The sequence below is a fragment of the Alligator mississippiensis genome, chromosome 11, assembly GCF_030867095.1.
Source record: "Alligator mississippiensis isolate rAllMis1 chromosome 11, rAllMis1, whole genome shotgun sequence".
NCBI classification, from domain to species: domain Eukaryota; kingdom Metazoa; phylum Chordata; order Crocodylia; family Alligatoridae; genus Alligator; species Alligator mississippiensis.
In genome coordinates this window covers 50,370,963-50,393,313 of record NC_081834.1, presented here as the reverse complement: position 1 = coordinate 50,393,313, position 22,351 = coordinate 50,370,963, and the positions used below count along the sequence as shown (strand labels likewise).

Sequence of the window (22,351 nt, the reverse complement as noted above, 5' to 3'; positions counted from 1 at the left end):
AGCTCCCCACACGTTCTCCCCCCTGGAGAGTCACTGCCCCCCCCTCCCCCCCGGCTCTCTGCCCTGTGCTAACGCCGGTGCAAACGTCGGCGTGCCCCCACAGAGCGCACCTATTTGCACGGTCTGTTAGTGCGCGGCTTGGGAGTGTGGCTCCCAGCCTTCTCAGCTAAGAGGCTCCGGGGGGCTTCCCCTCTGGATCCTCCTCAGCTGCACGGCCCTCTGCCCCTCTTCCCTTTCAATGGTGATCTCTTCTATGGGGAGGCGCTGCTTGTGCCCACCTGGGAAACCCACCGCCGCTCCCTCCTGGTTCCCTCAGCCAGCGCTCCCCCGCCGAGAGCAGGCAGCCTCTGGCCGGGCAGGCTCCCATGTGCACTGCCCTCCCCTGAACCACTCGTGCTTGTCAGAGCCACTGCTCTCGGAGGACCCAGGGCGACTGGGACTTGCTGAGCAGTGCGGACCCTGCCTGGGGCTGGGGTAGGGGTCAGACACTGCCTGAAGCCTGCCCTTTAGGTGCAGCTGCTTCCAGAAGTGCTGTCAGAGGCCATGGGGGGAGGCAGTGCTGGCACAGGGGTTGGGGCTTTCCCAGCACATCTCCCCCGCAGCACAACTTCTTCCTTCCTCTCAAAGCTGCTCTGAGCCTGTCCCACCTCTAGATATCAATGCAGCCCAAAGGAGACCATTGCCCCCAGCACCTGGCGCCCCACCTGCCGCCTCGACCCACCCTGCTCGGGGCCTGGCGGAGCAAGTGCTGCCAAGGCTGGTGCACTGCTGCGGGCAGGGAGGTGCAAGCACTTGCATCTCCAGGGGAAGCAGCAGCCACGGCCCCATGGGGCACGTAGTGCCTCTGGCTTGGTACCAGCACAGGGGCAGGCTGGAGGAGCCTGGAAGGGAGGGGACCGAGGTCCATTTGGGCTGGCAGGATCACAGCAGATAAGCAGCCCCTTCACCTGGTGCTGGGGTGTGGCAGGGCTTGAGACCCGGCTCCTCAGCAGACCCCACGTCCTGCCGGCAGGAGCTGGGCAGGCCCACCACAGCGGGCAGAGTCCCGGCCCCATCCCCACATGCAGGCTGCCCTGTGGCTGGGGGCAGGCGGCTCTTTTCCTGCCTCTGCATTGGCACCGGATACGGGCATCTGGGGCAGCAAGCAGGTGACCCCATCTGAATGAGTGCTTTACAGAGATTTTTTTCCCAGGGGGGGCCTTGATTGGCAGGGACCCCTGGGCCCAGGCCTCACAGGCCCATGTGTAAATCGGGCTATGCCCCAAACAACTGCCCTAGTCCAAGTTCAGGTTTGGCCTGTGATCTCCTGGTGACTACAGGAAATGCTACAAGGGCATATTGAAGGCATACCTCAAGAAACTGGATGCTGACTGAAGAGCTGGGAGGAGCTGACTGCCAGCTGGCTCCAGCGGTGCTGCAGGATTCACCAAAGAAAGTCTGTTTCAAGCTAAATCATTGCCCTCAAAGCAGAAAAGAGAGAGCAGAGGAAGGAAAAGTAGAGGAATCACAGCCTGCTTTCCCCTGCCAAAAGTCCTACAACTTCAGCAGATGGCTCAAGGATTAGACTCTTAAATCACCTCAAAACCCATCAGTGAGACATGGCAGAGATCATCCTTGAATCGAGGGATTGCTGACCATGACTTGTCTTACTGCACGGGTCACTTTAACTCTGTATCTGAACCATTTCATTCTTCATATAAGTTTTGTCCCCGGTTTACATATCACTAACTCCGAGCAGACATGACACTGATATTTCTTACCACCGTAGTCCTGTAAGGAGTGTGAGCAGGGGCTTTACTTCATATTTTCTTGATTTTCCAACATCTGACCTTTGCGTTTATAATTTAGCAGGAGGGGGCGGGGAAACTAACAACTGGCGCAGTGGGATTTGGCCACAACCATAGACAAGGTTTATGTGTGTCTGGCTCACGGGCAACACAAGCAGTGATGCTACAGTCCCACCAGACTGACACGGGAACTTCCCAGGGAGGCAATCGGTTTTGTTCGTGAGGAATCAAATCTCCTGAAGAAACCTGCTCGCTCCACAGCATTTATGACAAGGAAACAAGATGTGAAATAAATCAATCACCAAGCAGAAGATACTTTGATATTTATTACCAACACCTTTATTGACTGCAATCATGAGTCTAATTAATCACTTAGCAGTGACTTTTCAGTAATCAGAGTGAGGGAAAAAGGCCACAATTCGCACAAATCACTTTTTACGCAGCTGCAGTGACTCCACCTCTCAGGACCGGAGGCTCTGGACAAGCAGCGCTGCAATGAACACCAGAGCCAGGTTCAACTGCATTTCCCAACACAACCGGCCCCGGGTTTTGGTGTCTCCTCGTCGCTGCCCCTCCCCCGACCCCCCAGCTGCACCCGTGGGTGCCGGACCCCACAGGCCCCCGAGGGCCCCTCGGTCATGCAGGACATGACACCCGGGCAGAGACGACCGTCCAGCTCGGCCACGTCCTGCTCGCCGTGGTCGGGGGATGAAGAAACCCAGCCTGCGCATCCAGGGCCACGGACACGGCACAGCTGATCGTCTGCAGCGAGAGGAGTCCTCCAGGGTCACGGACACGAGCACGACTGAGGCCGGAGGGGACAACGAGCAGGTCCCGTCTTGCACGTTTCCTTTCCCTCTCACTGGCGCCACCTGAGCCAGATTTCACCATCCCCCACCCAGAACCAGGGCCGGATCCTGCCCCCCGCGAACGAGGCCGGTGGGAAGGTGAAAATCAGGGCCCTGGTGTCAGCATCGAGAAATGACACCCGCCCCAATGTGCAGTCCAGATACACCCCCACCCTGCTGGGCACCCGGTCCAGGGGCAGGGGGGTGGGATCAGGGGCAGTGAGAGCCTCGTACTCACCCCAATAGCACCGCACACCCCAGATCCCCGCCTTGGGGCTAAACCTGATCCATCCCTTCCTCCTCACAGACTCTCTGGCCACCCCCACGGCCCACCACCTCCCCTCCCCCACCTCCACCTCCCACCAGTGTCTCCCGGAGGTGAATCCCTCACGGCCCAGCACACAGCGCCGAGTGTCAAATCTCTCAGGATTGTCGGGCAGATCCTGCCGTGTGTCTGTCCATCTCACACTTTTCCCATCCTCAGACAGGACGAGGTCGGGATGAGCCGTGTCTGGATCCAGAGTCACGTCCTCTGCGGGGAAAGGAGACAACAGGAGCGTGAGGAGCAGCGCTCAGCCCGAGGACAGGCTGTGATCAAGGCAGGGGCAGCTTTGGCTGCAGCTGGAGGTGAAGCCGGGATTGACCCGAGCAGGAAGGAGCCCGGAGACCTCAGCAAAGGGCAGCGCCGATTCCCCCCCGGCAGGAAGAGACGAGCCAGGGACAGAAACACGCTGGCTGGGCCAGGGCTGGGACACGGGATCGATTCCCTCCTGCACCTGCCGGTCACAGGAAGGGATGAGAGACCCTGGGGGCTCAGGAGAGCCCGGCAGAGGGTATGAAGGGGAGAGCATGGAGACAGCTCATCTCCCTCTGCACTGTCCACTGCCTGCCTTCAATCTCAGTCTGGTAAACCTTCCCCATGCTCATATTTTGGGGGCCATTTCCCAGAGAGACATTCCCACTCCAGCAAGACACAGTCAAAGAAATATCAAATTTGGACCAGATCAGTCCACGTGTCAGAAAGATTTGTTACGTCCCAGGCTTCAAGTGCAGGTCCAATTTCCCAAGTTTCCAGAGCTCACCCAAAAGGAACAGCCTAAGACATAGCAGATGAGAAAGAGCAAAATATATACACGAATAGGAAGTTTTTAAGGTAAAATGGAGAGAGAATGTGTGGGGAAGAGGGAGTGAGGAAGCCATAAGCGACTTACATAAATAGAAGGTAATTATGTTAAAAGTCAAGAAGTGTACTTGGAGTCTTAATAAAGAGAGTTGGAGTATTGTTGGAGCTGCAAAGGTCCAAGAAATGTCCAGGAGGCAAGGATGTTTTGTAGTATCTTTTATTGGGTTGACTATATAGTTGGAAGAGCTGTTGGATAAACTTTTTTGCATCAAGTGCCCTTTCTCTAATAAATGAGGAAAATGAAAGATTATATCATGATGGTTGGATGGAAAAGGAAAGCAGCCCCCAAAACTACTGAAATTATAGCAGCTCACCCACTCTTCCAACTCATGGTAAGGGATTCCTTGGTGGAAAGGGCCCTGCTCCATCTGTCTGAGCCTGCAGCAAGTATAGTCTAGAGGAGTAGTCCCCAGACAGTCCCTACAAGTCGTGACTGTTTCAAGAACTGCTGTGTCCCCAGCAGGGAACAATGGAAATAAAAGGAGAGTCACATGCCCACATGGACAGGGTGGATGACTGTGAAGGAGAAACCTGGATGCTTCCTCTCCCTCATCACCACTCATTGTAATGACAAGGAAACGTTGGGGAAGAAAAAGGAGGAGGAAAGGAGTGAAAGCTATGGGAGAGTGAACAGGCACACAGGGGAAGAGATCACAAAGAGGAAGAGAGAGTGGTACTGGGTAGGAAGGAGACAACAGAGAGAAGCAAAGGGAAGGAAGCAGAGACAGACATAGGGCAGAGGAACCAAAAACTAGCAGTTTAAACAAAGTTGTCTTGGTGTATGAATGTGCAAACAGGAGCTCACACAACTCCTCCACTCAGCCACCCTGGCCAACTCCAGTCCCTTCCAACGCCCCTTTGTCCAGGTCTGTTCAGCAGGCAGCTTCCTGCTCTGTCCTCCGACTTTCTGGTCAGCCTCAAGTCCCTTTTCATTGTTGTTCCACCCAAACTTATTTTGATCCTGGCCCCACAATACTCAGACCTTCCCACCTTTCCCCGTCATCTTTTCTCAATGAAGTGTCTTTCTCCCTAGCACCTTTATTATGGTGTATATTTTATTTTCTCCTTTCTCACTGCAGTTTGTTGCTTGACATACCCATATTTTTCTTGCTCTCTCCTTGATTTAATCTTAATTCTTATTTTCCCCATTTCTGTATTTTGAGCTGTTCTTTCAGAGAAGAAAGTTCACTTTGCCCCTTTTCCACAGATCGTGACTTTGTCCTGCCTTGCCCATAACGGAGGCAATAAGGGAGGTAGGAAAAGCAGCAACTAGTGGTAGTGATAGAGCAGGCCCAGCTTGTGATAGTGGTTGGGGCACTTTGCTGGCTGTGTAGGCAGACATGGCAGAGAATTGTGGGGAAGGGGCAGATAAGGAGAAAGGGAGGAGGGACCTCTCAGAAAGCTCTGCAGGAGACAGCGAAGAAAGATCTGGAGGAGGAGGAGGTGCAGTCCCATCCAGATCCATTACTGTCACGGGCTGCCACATCTCATGGTGTGCTTTGAAATTCATGAGGAGGTGAGAGGCCTGCCATGAGGAGTGACATCTCCACCTACTGCCAGATTGGGATTGATCATATTGGCATGGGCGCACATCACATTTAGGGCAGAAATACATTCCCCACCCTAGGCAGGTGCTCTGGCAGCTTGATGGGGCTTGAAGGGCCCAATCTTGATCCCTTCAGGCCTTTGAGGGACCTGCCTGTTTTTTTCCCATGTATAGAGAGGCCTGGGGTGCATCACTGTAAGTGAGGAAAACAGTGTGTATCCCGGGGTGTAATAGTATTAATCTATTAAAGGATCTAAATTAATATGTTCCCAGTAGTAGGGAGACTTGGCAATTGTCATAATCTGAACATTGTACCTTTTTCCAAAGGCGGTGCATTGTGTCCCAGTCCTGAAAGCAACCACAGAATCAGACATGAGAAATCATTAGAAGAGATTTATAAACAAGGCATTATTGCATGCAATGTCACGTTGGGTAAAAATAGATCTAAAACTTCAGTGTGCCGTAATTAATAACCAAGACACAGACACTGTGATGGCTTCTCTGTCAGAGGACCACACACTTATCAGTCTTTGATTTTTCTTGGATCACTGTTGCTGACATAGTTGTTGATACTAAATAATACTTTCCCTACAAACACTCTTTAGAAGCATGACAAGGCTATTGATGAAGACCTGCTCCTGCTGCCTTTCATATAATGGAAAATCCCACCTTGAGTTAAATGCAGGAGGGGCAGGCCTATGGAGAATTGTGGCAGGAAGTACATGAGCGTTTCCTTCTACTTCCAGGTAATAACGTATAAACCTTCTGGAGGAACTGTCACATAGGAGGGGATCTCGACGTTCTTCGTCAGAGTTGCCTGCTTTGGCAAGCGTTTGTCCGTGCAGACAGGGCACCGCTGTGAGGAAAGGGGGTCAACGTGCTTAATCAGCAACAAAGAATAGAGAAGAAATTATGGGCTGTGGGTTCAATGTTCAGAAGTATCCAAGTGACTTAGGCATGTATTAGTCTAAGATTAAACAAAAACTTCCAATCAAAATTGCGCCCATATTATTATTACTGACCTAGAGGCCTCTTTGTCTAGTTCCTATTACCTCTTCCAGCCAACCTCTACTTGGGCCAGGCAGGGTTTCAAAGACAGGATAGATGCTCCTTCTAGGTGGCTAGTTCTTCACAGGAGCCAAAAGCACAGGATATTTTATATGTGTGAGTGATGCAAAGTAACATATTATTTATGCACCCATTTCCTGGAGAGCCACATAGCAGAGAGATTTTAGACCCATTAGGGACAAGGGTCCAGGCTAGAGCACAGGGCCCTATCCCTTCCTGGCCAGCTGCAGCCACCTCGCTGAGCCCAACACAGCTAGGTTGCTCTTCCTCTTCTGCTTCCACATCTCTAAATCTCCAGACTGTTCAGGGGCCGGTTTCAGGAGGAGTGACCAAGGTAACCTTGGTAAATGCATGAATGCTGCTGTGATGATTAAAGCAGTGTACTTGGAAATCAGAAAGAGAGGAAAATAAGAGGTTGGAATTCTTTTGGGGTAAAGGGCACCTTGCACCCAGATCTCTGGTTTCCTGAACAAGTGTCCTAAGCAGGCAAATGTAGGAGCTAAAATACAAGAGTGCTGCCCCCGTCTTGTGCAGTTTGATGCCTGCTAGTCACATATCTCTGGCCATCTCTCATTCTCAAGGTTTAAACACCAATGCACATCCAGCAGTGCACCTCCCTGGCCAATACACAGCCTGCTGCACATGCTCAGATGACACAGGTATAATTACATGTCCAGGCTGCCAGGGGAAATAGTATTTTTCTCTCTGCAAAAGATGAATTGGCACTTGAATAATTACAACCTGCCATTTACACCCACAAGGGGAAACGAAAAGTGCTGTGTCTGGTGGGGACTTTTAGGTTCCTTCACGAAAAATGTGGTCATAGGAGATTTTTAGTTCTTTGACCTTAGTAAAAAGCTCTTCTTACCACAAACTATTAGTGAGCCTATGAATATGACTGGAAACGAAAGAAAGGGAATTGAAATAACAAGAAGAGACCATTGATTCAATATGAACTTTCATTACCTGGACAGATCACAGCTCTTTTCCACCCTGAAACAAAGAGAAATAGCGGTATTTATCTGAACAAATGCAGCTGTAAAAGGATTCTTGGATGAGGAACATCTGGCTCAAGCAAAAGCCAGGAAAGACCAGAGTGATGCTGGACACAAATGAGGCAACATATAGAAGGACTAACTGGGACACTGTCATTTCCTGTCACTAAAACTATACAGACCACATCCATCAAAGTGATGTCAGATCTCTTGGTGCTGCTTGGCCATTTCTAAATTGCTGTGACCAGAGCACCTCAGTATCCAAAGACACCACTGACTTGCAACTGCTGTACCCTTTGCCTCAGAGAGGGCCTGGCTCCAGAGATAATCCTGTTACTGCCAACTAGGCAGGATTATTGCTATTTATTCTCTCTGACCTGACTGAGAAGTTTCTGGTAGGTACAGAATAAAGCTGCCTGTTTTCTCCATGGCTTAGGGTACTTTGTATACATGAGGTACAAGTTGAAGTCCCTTCAATGATTCCCAACCACATTGTGATACCATCTTAAGTCCTTGTTCAAACTAATTTATGGCTGCATCTCCAGTTACATTAATGTTCCAGTTTCACTCCATGAACTGCTACAACAGCGGCGGTGCTCTGGGCTAATAACGATGAGAAAGGCCAGGAAGGAGTGCCTGAGGGCTCTGAGCAAAGCATTCATGACCAAGGGCATCTCAGTGTTGCTGCCAGGTTTCTATTCTTTCCAGCATGGAGAGAAGGAACAGCTAGCTCTAGCTACATTTAAGACCCTGGAAAAGCTGTGTTGGACACAGAGAAAAACTTACCAAGTTCTCGTTGAAGGTTTCCTGGATTGAAAAAAAAAAGATACATTGATTAAGTGCTTCACTGCAACTTCATAAGTTGAAGCCTGGCACTTTGTGTTCTGTGCGACATCCTCTCTGTGGTGCTTATCCGCATACCGCCAGTAGTATCCAGGGTCCGGCTGCTGAGAACTGTGTCCTTTTCTGCCTATCTTCATTCGTGTGCATGGGCGAGAGAAGTGGGAAACTCTTTTGTGCTTACTTTGACTGTCCTAACTAGCTTTTATCCATTTATTAAGAATCTGAATATATGGGACTGGACGCATCAAATTTCTATCCATGTTCACTACCTTTTACCTGTGAAAATTGTGAAGTTTATAAGAGATTTGATGCTGTAAAAGAAAAGTGGGTTGAAGGCTGCTGAAGCATCCTGTACGGTAGCATCACTGGTATGACAGCCTAAGGTGGAGGAAGCCTCTGCTCAAGAGCTCCAGGGTGGAAGGAGCAAGGTCCATGTAGGAGTTGTGTCAGGGGATGGTACTGTACTTTTCCATCTAGCTGTGTAGGGAGATGTTTGGTTAGACATAAATCCCTCTAGTGTTTTCAGGATAGGATCTAGTACCCATTTGTCTCTAAACAACGGACATCTTTGGATTGCTAGTACAGCAAGTAAACACCTGTATGTGCTAGAGTCTAAAGACTTGATATTCTTGAGTTTGCTTAACATCTAGAAAAACTCAATTGCTTTTATAGCCAAAAGGAAGCAGTGGAGAGGTAGCCCCCAATTACTGTAGTAGTGGTGAGCAGTTGCTTACTTACATAGATTACTAGGGGCATGACATTAAATATTCTGTAGTGTTTGACTAACCATATGAGTGTAAAGATGTGTGTCAAAAGGCATACACTTATTTCAAGGAAATAGAAAAATTTAAGTTTTATCATAATAACAGCTTCACTTTTCCATAATGGTATGTATAGATATTTGAGGCAGTTAGGTGACAGTTACAGTTGAAAATGGCCACTCGATGTAAAGTAAATTTGGATGGGAGGGGTAGGGGTGAGGTTTGGGGGATTACCAGGGCAGGCAGTGTCCACAGGGGGCTGGGGGGAGTAGGCAGGGTGTGTAGGCAGGTGTCTTGGAGATTGGGGAGGGAAGCAGGATGCATGGAAGGCACAAGAGGGGGAAGACAGTGTTCACAGTGGGGGATATAGGAGATCAAGAGGGCAAGTGGGGTCTGTGCAGGGGATCACAGGGATTGTGGAGGTGATCAGGGTCCATGGGAAGGGGGTTGGAGGGGTCTGGGAGGGTTTGGTGGAATCAGGTGGGCTAGCGGTGTGCTTGAGGACGCATGGGGTTTTGGTGGACTGTATGCACCCCCACACCCCTTAGGACCAGGGACCCTTTTTAGCCCCTGATTCCCCCCACCCCCAGGCAAGCAACACCCCCTGGCAATTGCACTTTGCTGTGCTGGAGGTTTGGTGTGTGGCACAGTGCCTACCTGCCTCCCTTTGGTTGTCTGCTGTAAAATCTTATTCATACACTCTTTGATTTATTAGAATAAAATTATTCAGTAATTATACTATATATCCCCCCTGTATTTACCTTTTATTCTGAAGAGATATACATTCAGGATTATGAAACTTAACACAACCACGAGGAGTACGCTCAGTGCCACGATCCAGGGATTCACACTGGGAAAAAAGAGAGCTGAAAAACAAGATGCCCAGGGTTTGCTTTAGTTTGTTATTGATGAAAAAAACCAAATGTACTTATTCTAAGGCCATCCATGAATACTTGCGTTCAGGAGTTGCATGAGATATGAACGACCGCAGTAATGCCTAGCATGATGCAAAAATCAGAAATATGCTTTAATAACCAACAAACTGACTTTTGATTGTGCTTTATCGTAAGTAAACAGGAAATATACTATCTCACCTTTACATGGCTAAGTGGAAATTATGTAGCCATATAACTGCAATTTTTGGCAATTGCAAAGTGTTTGGATTCTTGTTCTATCTGTAATGGAAGAGGATCAACCTTTATGTGAACCTGCTAGAAGCAAAATCCAGAAATACTTTAAATCCTCCTCCATGTTATCCATCATCAAACAACTGCTAGCCATAGGGTTTGGGGGTTTTTGTGTTTGTTTTTTGGGGGGTATTTTGCATAAAGCTTTGGGATCTATGTGGAATTACACAATGCTCCAGTATCTTCACAGCCATAGTATGGGGTACTGAGCATGCTAAGAAGGAAGGTCTAGGGTAAGCACTATTATATATCGAAACAGTGGATAAAGGCCAAAAAAAAATCACACTTACAGATCTATATGCTAAGGGGTCCTCCATTCAGAAAAGCCAGGGTTGGACACTAATGGGGGAAAGGGTGTGTGGTTTTGGAACTGAACTGGGGAGGAGGGGTTAACTGTGGTCAGACCTGAGTGTCAGGGGGGAGCTGGATCAGATGTGAATGGTGTGGGGGAGGTGGGGTGAGGTGGGGTAGGACCCTCAGCAGGGGAGAGGGAGTGGGGAGTGGGTTGGGACAGAACCGGGGGGGCAGATGGGTCGAGGTCAGACAGAAACTGGGGGGGAAGGAGCTGAGTGAGAGCAGAAGTGGGGAGAATGGTGGGGGGGGAAGAGGGGTCAGACCCCAAGTGGAGGGGGAAGTGGGATCGGACCTGAAAGGGGGCTTGGTGGGGCAGGGTTGGAGCCCTACCAGGGGAGTGGGTCACACCTGAATGTGAGGAAGCGGGTTCAGACCTGAACAGGGGGAGTGGTATCAGACCTGAAGTGGGGTGGAGGGGTGTAGCAGGGTCAGACCCAAAGGGAGTGGAGGGGGTGGGGTTGGATATAAAGTTGTGGGGAGGGGTGGGAAGTGTGGTCAGACCTGGAACAGAGGAGATGGGGTGGGGATGGACCTGAAGCATGGGGGATGGTGTTGGACCTGAACTGGGAAAGAGGAGGGACGGGGTCGGACCTGAACTGGGGGGGCAGAGTAGGCCCCTTAGTGGTGGTGGAGGGAGCAGGGCATGGTGTCAGACCCGAACGAAGGTGGAGGTGGTGGAGCATGGCACTACACAAAGGGGCTGGGCAGTATCAGATCCAAACCAGGGGTTTAAGGGGGGCGGGGGCAGACCTGAATGGGGGGGAAGGTGGGGAGCTTAATCAGATCTGAACAGTGGGGTGGAGTAGGAGTCTTAGTGGAGGAGAAGGGAGTGGGGGCTGGGTGAGGACAAGAACTGGTGGGAACGCAGGGCAGGACTGAAGGTGGGCAGGGTCAAACCCGAACCACGGGGCAGGGTCAGACCCGAAGCAGCGGGGCAGGTGGGGAGGCAGGGTCAGACCCGATGGAGGCGGGGAGGGCAGGGGGAGCGGGGTCCAATCCAAATAGGGGGGCAGGGGCATGCGAAGTCAGACCCGAAGTGTGGGAAAGCAGGGTCAGACCCAAAGGGGGAAGTGGTGGGGGGCCAGGGTCAGCCCCACACTGGGGGTCACGGTTAGACCTGAAGGGGGGGATGAGGGGAGTGGGTCCAAACCTGAAGCAGGGTGGGTGAGGGAAGGGTGGGGTCAGACCCGAATTGTGGGGAGTGGTGTCACATCTGAACCAGGGGGGCTGGTTTAAACCCAAAGCTGCGGGGAGAGCAACAGGGGAAGTATGGTCAGACCCGAAGCAGGTGGCGGGGGGTGGGGAGGGGGAGGACGGACCTGAAACAGGGGGTTAGGAAGATGGACCGGGGTCGGACCCAAAGTCGGGGGAGGTAAGGACGCAGAGCTCTGTCCCCGCTCACCCCACCATCATTTTTGAGAGGCAATCTGCTAGTACTATTATAAGCATTTTAAACCATAACCACATCTATGCCAGAGGCACGGTGGTACAACTGTTGTGTATATTGTACAATCATAGGTCATCTGTACCTGAGCTCGAGAGCGGGTGGATGGGGTAGAGGGGGGTGTTTAATTAGAGTGTCTCACAAGGGCTTAAGTACTCAGTGTCCTGGGCTTCAAAATGGTGGTGGTGGCGCTTTAACTAAAGCTTGTTCGGTGAGCTTTAATCAAAGTGCCCTCACCACCATTTTGAAACTTGGTGTCACTGAATACATGTGACACAGAGGCTGCGGGAACATCCTAATTAGAACATTCCCGCAGACTCAGTTAATTGACTCGGCTCTGATGCACTCTAATCAGAAAGCAGAGGAGCAGGTCTTGGACACGTGCATAGATGCGCACAGAAAGGCAGGGCTGGAAGGGACCTCGAGAGCTGGCTTGTCCAACATGTGGCCCGCAGGCCGCCATGCAACCCGCCAAGCCATTTTCTGTGGCCTACGGTGCTGCGATGGGAAATGAAAGTAAACTCTGTTTACTTTTGTTCCCACCACTTGTCCCGCCCCCAGCCCCTCAGCAGCTTCCTAATGGCTGCTTTAGGGCTCGGGAAGGGACAGGGTTCCCACACGCACTGCGTCAGCTTGACGTTGCCGACGCGGTGCGGATCCTCCCGTCCCCTCTCATTTCATGGTGTCCCTTCCTCACCCCACCCCTCCCTCCTTCATTTGCATGCCAGCTCCTCCCCTCTCCCACATTGCAGGGTTTCCATTCCTAGCCCCGCCCCTCATTTGCATGCTGGCCCTGCCCTTTGCCGGTCCCCACTGGCTGCATGGGCTGGAGCAGGTTGCGGTGCAGCGGGCGGGCAGGTGCAGGTGGTGCGGATGCCAGCTCGGAGGGATGCTGCGGCTGGGCCTGCAGGAAATGCTGTTGCTGCTGTGTCTGTCGGGGCTGAAAGCCAGTGCTGCTCCCACCTCCCCACACCCCTCTGCACCCGCAGACATTGAGCTGGGGGTGGTGAGTCACGGGCCCCAGGGAGGGAGGGACCCCTGCCGCTTGGGCTTGGGCTCGAGCTGCCCCAGGGGAGAGGGAGCAGGGGGGTGTCCCTGCATAGTCCGCACTCCCTGTAGAGTCCCCACATATCCGGGGTTGCTGAGCCCAGGTGCGCAGGTGTGGGAGCATCCTCGAGGCTGCCCAGGTGGCAGGGAGGACAGGGCGGGGTCAGGTGGCACCCCTTGACCCTGCGCCCCCAGGCTGCAGCTGGACTCGACAGGCCATGCGAGTGCCCCCTCCTGCTGGGTGATAAAAAGTTCATGATTCGGCCCCACATTGAAAAAGGTTGGACACCCCTGCTCTAGAGGGTCTCTAGTCCAGCCCCCTGCCTGATGTAGGATCTTCTCCGTCCAAATTGTTCTATACAAACAAACCCACTGTCCAGTCTCTTAAAAAACTATAGTCAACCCTGACACAACTACAAGACAAAAAGCCCTAAACTGCCACAGTTAAAACAGGGGTGAGGGGTAGCACAGCACTCAATGCCTTCTGGTTCGAGGATTGTTATACTGTGCTTGAGAGACTCAAGGAAGAGGGCCATTCTCCCCTGCTACAGATGAAGATAAATCCTCTACAGTCCATACTAATTAACCAGGGGGTAAAGATCTTTCTTGACTCCAAATATGTCAAGTGGTTTGACCCTGGGCAAGACCCCAGGATCTTCTGGGTTTAAGCCTCAGCCGGACATGCCAGTCAAACTCCCCAGCCCTGGCTGCAGGAAACACTCAGTGGTTCGGAGGAAGGCAAAATAACCCTGAGATGTAGCAGTTGCAAAGGAAATAAATTTCTGTTTATGACGTGGATCAGTGAATACACTGAGGGCTCCTATACACGTGTAGAGAGGCTGCTCCAACATCCTATAATTACAGTGCGTTGGAGCAGACTCAGTTAATTGAGTCTGCTGGAGTATGGGATTAACTGTGCTCCAGCAGCTTCCAGCACCATGCGCATCAGTGTTCCTGTGCTGAAAAAATGGCAGCAGGGGGCTTTAAACTAAAGCTCAGAGATGGGCTAAATAAAGCCTTGCCCCCTCTGCCCCCCCCCCTCACACACTCCACAGCCTCCTGGAGCACATCTGTAAATGCCCTCAGCATGTGGAGAAGGGCAGATTGCTTCAGAATCACAACTGATATTGAAAAGACCTTTTAAATAAATCCTCCTTCCCCTTAACAACCCTTATAAGAGGAGCAACAACATACAACTTAGTGAATTTTACATGATAAAAAATGAACAATGGTGCAGTGCACTGAAAATCCTTTAAGGATTCACGAATAACTCAATACTAGTAGGTAGATGCCAGCAAAATACCCATGAAATACCCACTGAAAATTCACGTAGACAAACTTGAGACTACAAAACCACACTGCATTGATATTTTGAGTGACTGTGTCTGCCAGTTTCTCTAAGGTAAAATTTCGGAAGTTAGAGTGAGATAAAATCCAGATTCTCATAAACTACAAATACTCAGGTAAATGTATTTCTATTATAACCCTGTGGAAATGCTAGTCATGTGTGTGTTTGCTTCATGTTTCACTTGGTTTCCAGCGGAGGCGGGTCACTGTAGGGTTTGGATGGAAACTAACCTGATATATGAATTGCTGATTCCTTCTCTCGGTCGAGGAGGCTGTTCCTGATCCAACAGGACAAGTTCGGGTTTGAATGTTCGTTTATGACAGCAGAAATTTCTGTTTCAAACAGGCCATTTGCCCTTGGGGATTTGATTTCAGAAAGCAATGGTATGTGATACCCCTGGGCATTTCTCCACAGCACCTGGGGCTCTGGGTACCACTCAGCTGATCGACATGTCACGCGGATCCCTCCCTTCTGGTAATCCTCCACAGAGATGATAGGATTAGAGCCTAAAGCTAAAAAAGAAAGAAATTATATTTCTTAAATCTATGAGTCAATTTTGTAAAGGACTGTGGAAATTTTGTTTTCAAGAATTTCTAGATATTGCAGATCAGGGCAGCAATTCAATTAACAACTACAGAGCCTAGATATTCCTGGATGTGATAGCTGAGAAATTTCATCATCAAATAGTCACTGAGCCAATAACAAATTATGGTCATTGAGATCTGATTTTGGTAGGTAATGAGGGCATTATAAATGACTGTAGCCTTCAGGAATAGGCTGTAGGATTCAGGGACTGAAACTCCACAACACGAAGTACAGACTCTGGACCCAGCACAAGCCTAACACATTAGGTTTGCATTCTAGCCATAAGCAAAGTGTAGCTAGTTGGAATCGTACTACATGATAGTGTGTTTTTATTGACTGAAGGCGGACATGAATAATCATTGGTTGCCTTTAAACATAATTTTCTGCAGAGCTACAAAGTATGGCTATAGCAAAAGTCTCAAAAGCCTGTTTCTGAGTGATCACAGAATGAAATGAACCTTTGCAGACATGACGTCTAGCAAAGGAAAGAAAGCAAATGGCATGTATAGCTGAAGCAGATCAGATTAAAGGGAACACAAGGGCTTAATGCAGGTAATCCCAATATATGATATAATTGCTTCATTTTATAGTAATGATTAATGTAACTAAATTTATTGGATATTCTTTTATAATAGATACTTCTGTTCAAGTGTCTTAGATGTGAAAACAAAGCAGCCTCGTCAGTGAAACTCCAAATTAGGTGAAAGGAAAGGCATAAGAAATACTCCCTTCCCGGATGTGTACATTTCATAGGAACATAAATCCCAACGAATTGAAATCATCCAAGTCCACAACAGAACTGGTTCAGTTCAGCTTCAAGAGTTCCCATGAAACAATGACATTTGAACACAGGCAATCAGAGAACCGGTAGTAGATTATTAGAATAAGCCATATTTATAAAGAGAGGGTAAAGGCTGGAGGGGGGCGCCCCCATGACTAACTACAGATTGACAGCATTCAAATTACATGGAAAAAGAAGTAAATTAGGACTGTAACTGAGGTTTGGGATTTCAAAAGAGAAAGGTTTATCTTAGGAGAACAGCTGGGCTGTTCCAGTCTAGCAAAACACAGGCAGAAAGGGATAAGTTTGCTCTATGTAACTATGTTGGGGACTAAATATGACATACGATAAAATACTATTTAGGCTAAAAGACAATATTGATCCAAGAAAAAATGGATATAACTTGGATGTGAATAAATTTAGGCTGGAAATTACAAGGTCCTAAGCACTGAGATATCAAGAACAAAGAAAAACTAACTGCTTTTGAGATGTTGTTTAAAATTATTAAAATGCTGACAAAAAATGAAATATGTTTCTGAAATGTGAATAAAATTCAAATACAGTCTCTGATTGTAAAATAATTCATACATAGGTTCCATGAAGTTGGCATATTAAGAAAGAGAAAAAACCTGAAAACCATGCAGAGATAAACTGACAGAAGCCACTGACCTGCTACCTTCAGTTCTATTACAGCTTCTTCATCATTAATACCATCATCAACAAGGCAGTGGTATTGCCCTTCATCTGAAGGCCTGATATTGAGAATCCTCAAGGAAACATTTCCATGTGTGAGGCCATCTTTCCAAAACGCTATCCTTCTCTTGTATTCTGGCATCTGTCGTCCAAAATCATCTCTCCCATCTCGGTACAGATGAACATAATTTCTAAACTCAGACCGGAACCACCTCACTTCCATGTTCTCAGCACTCATGCTGGGGGACAGGTGGCATGGCAATATAATCTCTTCCCCCACAATGGCAGTGACTGGCTGATCAGGTCCAACAACTGTAAACAGGGCTGTAAAAGATACCAAAAACACCACAAAGTAAGCTAAGAAGTCAAAAGATAAATCCAACATACTCAACATGAGTTGGATACCCACCTGGCAGTTTCAACCTGGACTTGTAAAATGACACATAACTGAAAACAAAGCCTTGAAATAGAGAGGGCTGAGCAATTTGAACTGCAGGTGACTGCCCAACCTAAGAAATTCAGTGTCTGTGAAAGGCTAGAATATCCTGAATAAATACAACATACATATTTTCTTGTCATAGAAATGTCAACATTTTTCATTGGACATTGTCCGAACATTGTATCCTGTAAAATGTATTGGTTCCTTGGTGTTTTAATTACAATATGGCATGAAATACAAATATCAGATAATTTAAATGTCATGTAAAAAAGAATATTCCTCCTCAATATTGGTTTTGAAAAGCCAGTGGAGTGACGAGAAGGAGGATGTTAGGATACTGTGGTAATGAGGAGCATAGAAGCGCACAGAAATATGAATATATGATCCGGCGATAGATAAAGAGCTATTCTGTATGCCTGGGGAGAAAGAGGAAAACTTTTTATATTAGCTGTATTTATTTTTTCTTCCCACACAATGATGCTGATGCAGTCTTGAACTTCTAACTATCTTTTCCATTTGCCAGGAAAGACTAGAATTGGTGCAATGTGTCAATAGAAAACTAAATAAACCTTTCAGCAGCAAGATAACACACATTAATATGGAGCAGATACCTACCTGATTCCACCTTACAAATATGAAAAGTAATGAAGAATGTGAGAAAACCAGGCAGTGATGTGGAGACTCTGGAGATTTGGCACAATAAGTGAGGCATCTTTTTCACTGAAACTTGATCCAAAAGCACAAGGGGACGGCTGAAAAGTAGTCACCTGGAGAACACACAGCGCTGGTTACCACCTTTGTGTACTGGGTGAGATAGCAGGAGGGCAGTACGTACAAGTATAGAAGGGTAACAACCTTGGTTTGAATAAACTTATGAAAGTGCACAATTAAAACAGCCGCTGAAACAGAAATTCCAGGGTTATCCCTGATAACTCCCTCTTTCAACTTCCCCTAAATGAAAAATCATGTGTTGAGTCAGGTGATGATAAAGAGTTTTCATTACATTTTAGGCTATATTAAATGAATGAGATCTAGAATCATAATACGGTGCACTGTTAAAAAAGAAAACGTGGGGTTCAGATACAGTTACATGCCAATATAGCTGTTCAAGGCACCATGAAATTTGTCCTCTTCAAGCTCCTCATAGTACTGCATAAATTGATGTGGCAAAAGTGGGGAGTGTTGATCAGTCCTGCACATAGAGCTGTATGCTCTGCAATGTGGAGATGGTGTTTTGCAATGTCTGAGAGTGTCCAACAGTTTCACAATCCTTTGCTATTTCCAACAGGCCAAGAAGCCTAAAGGAGTTTCACTTACAGACGATGCAATTATCCCAGGGCTCAAGTGTTAGACAGTCTGGTGGGATAACTGACAGAAAACCAAGACTCATCAGAAAAAGTTGCTGAGATATTTGGTTACTGTGCTTGGCCATGGAAATGCAAGCTGTGGTTTTGACAAAATGAAATGAGTGGAAATTAATATAGAATAAGATTATAAATTAAGTGTGTTCCTGATTATTTCCTCTGTGGATATTCTTACTTCAGAATAAGTGCTTTGTCATGTACAGTTAATTGGGAATAGTTATTCTGGAATCACTCCCCCTGGACAGAAGACCTAAACTGAGTGTTTTAACTTCTAGTCAATCAAAATGGAAACCCATTTGACATGGCTTAAGACATATATGTTATGAGAAGGCTTTCCACTGCTCTGTCAAACTGGTCACAGACTTCTGCTAGGTGTCTATTCAATCCTGAACAGCAATATAGACACAGCAATACAGACATCACCTTTTGTTGCCTTTGTGATGCCATACACATTTTTCTGGTGGCACAAAGCAAAAGCAAATAGACAGCCGTACTCTATGTCACATTACAATGTGTTTGCCAGAAAAGGTAGCAATAATTTGTGCTGCTTTATTGTGGTGGATGTCTATTTTCTTTATGGCAGGAAAGCACAGGCAGTCTGGAGTGTCCTGCACTCTCCAGCCACCTCAGGCAGAAGGTCTCTGGGCTTGAGGTCTCACTCTTGTGTGCCTCTGGATTTTCCACGCAGGATGAGACCTGTCACCCTCGGGAGTGCCTGCATGGCTTCCCTGCTTCCAGACATGTGCTTCCAGGAGCTCTGGGGTGTGACTCTAGAAGCTGGGAAAGTTAAGGTTTCCCACTTCCAGATACTTGCCTGTGGCCATCTCTATTTTAATATTGTTCTTAAGTTGACTCAAAATGACATTTCACAGTTTTATAGGAGATACAAAACTACAGCACATAGGACAAAATCCTGTTTTGCCTCATAGACAAGTAAGTGGCACATAAATGTCTCTTTTATGAGTATGAATCTAAATGTCATTCTGCTTCACTTTTTTTCCATTACAGAATCACAATTATAAAAATACTTAAATCCACTACATGCCTACTCTGAATATGGGTAAATTGTGTAGCCATGCTCAGTAGAGCTACATGGTATCATCTCTGGAGGAGTGTGGTAGCAGCTGGTGTCCTGGAGTAATTCTGTTTTATACGGCATTACCTAATAGTGGACAACAAGCCTCATATGTCTGTCACAAGAACCAATAATTCCTATTCTTTTCCTTCCTCATCGCTGAAGTGGCCGTTCTTTAATCTTCCCAACAGTATTTTGGCACTTCTGTGCAGTGGAAATTCTACAGCTTGATGCACACGGTGCCCTTGTAGACATCTGCGTACATGCATACTTGTGTGCATGCAGCATGAACAAAGTGGTGGAGGAGCCCCCTATATCTTACCCCAGCAGCTGAGTGGCTGCAGTCCTTTCCTGGGAAGGGGAGGCTCAGGGTCTTGGCCCCTCTTGGCCAGTCTGGTTATAGCATCTGATGAAGTAAACTGTTGCCTACCAAAGCTCCTGCCACTCTGAACCAGTTAGTCTCAGCTGCTATCACCTCTGTTAGCAGGTGCTATCACTACAGCTATGTCTGCACAGCTGTAGAGGCAACAGCTCCCTGTGTAGACAAATAACTGATCATACAAAGTGATTTGAAGCCCAAAGCAGTCTTCCTTCAGGATAACCAAGTAGCAGATTAATCTGTATATTGATGTGGCTAGACTATTCCCAGTACTCAAACTAATGCATTTACAGCTACATCTGATATCTTCACCCTTTACTACCAACTATGGTGTGGATGTACCTTGAGTTGTCTCCCAGTTAGGGTGAGCCTAAAACACAATTAACAAATCAGCCTCATGAATTTTGAGCTGCTTTTTCCTGTGCTGTGCAGGAACTGCCTTCTTTTAGCCGGAGACTATGTAATACCCAGAGCCAGGTCTGGATCTCTGCCCCACCACACAGAAGGGGCAACCCACCGAGCTGCCTGCACCCTGCCCAAGACCTTCAGAAGCTGCTGTGGGTTCAGTGCGAGAAGCTGTGGAAGAGACGCCTCCCATGTGGACCTGCAGGGCTCCTAACACCAAGTCTTCAAAAATCATGAGTCAGGTGCCCAGAAATCATGGGATATTCCTAAAAATTATGGAGAGATTTCTGCCACCTGAGACCTTAGCTTACACTGGGATAATATTCTCTAGCATTTCTCTGGGGTAATGAGGAGTAGAATTTCCTGTAAAACACAAACAACTTAAAGCAGTAAATATCATTTAATAGCAGGAATTGAGGAGCTTAGGCTTTAAGAAAAGCATTATCTAATTTTATATTAGTGATTTAGCAGTAGAAGTGGGCAGCATTATAATAGTTTGATAGAAGATGGCAATTAAAACAATATAAGCTTTGTTTCAAGTATTCTTACCATTTCCCTTCTAGTTTTGTTATGCAACCTTTTCAAACAAGTTCTTGTTTCAAATACTTTTGAAGTGAAAAACATGCACGGCTGGGAATCTATAGATTTGCACTATTTGCCCTCTATTGATTCTTAAAGGGCTGTTGCTACTGTGGGCTGGAGCTAGGGTGGTGCGGCAGGGGACTGGGCTGGGTTGCACGTGGGGTGAGAAGCAGCAGCACTGGAAGGGAGGCTATGTGGGGGAGGGGGCTGCAGCCTCCCCACAACTCCTCTCCCAATTCTACTGCTGCCCACTCTGAGTGCAGCCCAGCCCAGTCCCTGGCCCCAGACCGCAGTGACAGCCCACCCTTCCCCACCTGCAGGGTATGGCACAGAGCCAGGTGCACATGCCCCATATGCCAGCCCAGGGAATGGACAGCGATGGGAGCTGATTCCCTGTCCCCATCCTCTCTGCATCGGCAGCAGCTCTGTCCCGCACCCTGCCCCAGCCTGGGTGGGCAGCGCCTGCCCCAGCCCCAGCCCCTTCCCCAGCCCCACTCTGTCCCTCACCACAGGGGCCCCCATCTGCCCCGCCCAGTGCCCTTTCCCTTCCTCCTCCCCTTCCACTATAACAGCCGTACCAGCCAGACACTACTCTTCAGGCTGCTGGGCTGCATATTGGAAATCAGATCGGTGTCAGCTGATATGCCTCCTTAAAAATCAGCTATTGGTACTAGCCCCAAAAATCTCTTTAGGTGCACCCCTATTTCTTTCCATTTAGTTTGGGTGTTTTGTGGGGGATTTTTGGTCTTGTTTTAGGTTTATTGGTTTTGGTTTGGGTTTTTTTTTTACTATTACATATATCTATAAAGTATATTGAGTGCAATTAATTTTGAATGTAGAAGTAATGTAGTTTTTGAATAAATAATAAAACAAATTGTCAGAGGATCATCTAATCATTGTATAATTACATTACCTAAAAAAGCAGGATCTAGCAGAGAGCATAAAAGGTCTCCTGAAAGTTTATTAATCAACAGACGTTCACCTACCGGACTGATCCTGCTGAGAAGTTTTATGCTGTCTTCTGCCTCCAAAAGCTGCCTTTAGTTTTGTCAAGAAACTTGGAAAAAGTTCTTCAGGATGTCAGATAGCAAGTTCCATGCTTACATCTCACAGTAAAATAGCTACAGGGTTTAATTGTAGCTTTTCTGTCCAGTTTTTAAGTTTCAAACTTCTATATGCATTTTCACCTCACAGCATTTGTTACATCGGAAAGCGAAAGGAACAGCAGCTTCCTGGGCAGGGCACAGTTTGCTGCACATGCTCAGACATGAACTTACACGTCCAGGCTGCAAGGAAATAGTATTTATTTTATACCTATGCAAAAAGTGCATTTTTGCCACTTTATGTGATTAAAATCTGCCATTTATACTCACAAGGGGAAACAGGAAATGCTCCATGTGTGCTAGGGACTTTTAGGTTCCTCCACAGAAGTCTGGCTGTAGGAGGATTTCTTTGACCTTAGTAAAAAGCATTTCCTGGCACAAACTCTTAGTGAGTGGGAAAATTTGACTGGAAAGGAAAAAGGGAACAGAAGTCCCAGGGAAAGAGGGTATTGACCACTGATTTAATATAGTACCAATATATATGTACTCAGGCAAGAGCACCACAGCCAAAAGGGGTTTTCTCACTTTTATAAA

General features: G+C 47.7%; 1 protein-coding gene across 1 annotated transcript; it reads right to left on the bottom strand.

The window, feature by feature from the left end:
- Positions 1–2,093: 2,093 nt before the first annotated feature.
- On the bottom strand, positions 2,094–21,794 carry LOC102574809 (butyrophilin subfamily 1 member A1; the record flags this gene model as incomplete). The annotated part of the gene is made up of 8 exons (XM_059715023.1): positions 2,094–3,167; positions 5,680–5,712; positions 7,399–7,425; positions 8,214–8,234; positions 9,793–9,897; positions 14,642–14,923; positions 16,447–16,794; positions 21,701–21,794. Coding segments are annotated over 8 exons (1,431 nt in total), but the record flags the coding sequence as incomplete, so codon positions are not given.
- Positions 21,795–22,351: the final 557 nt, after the last annotated feature.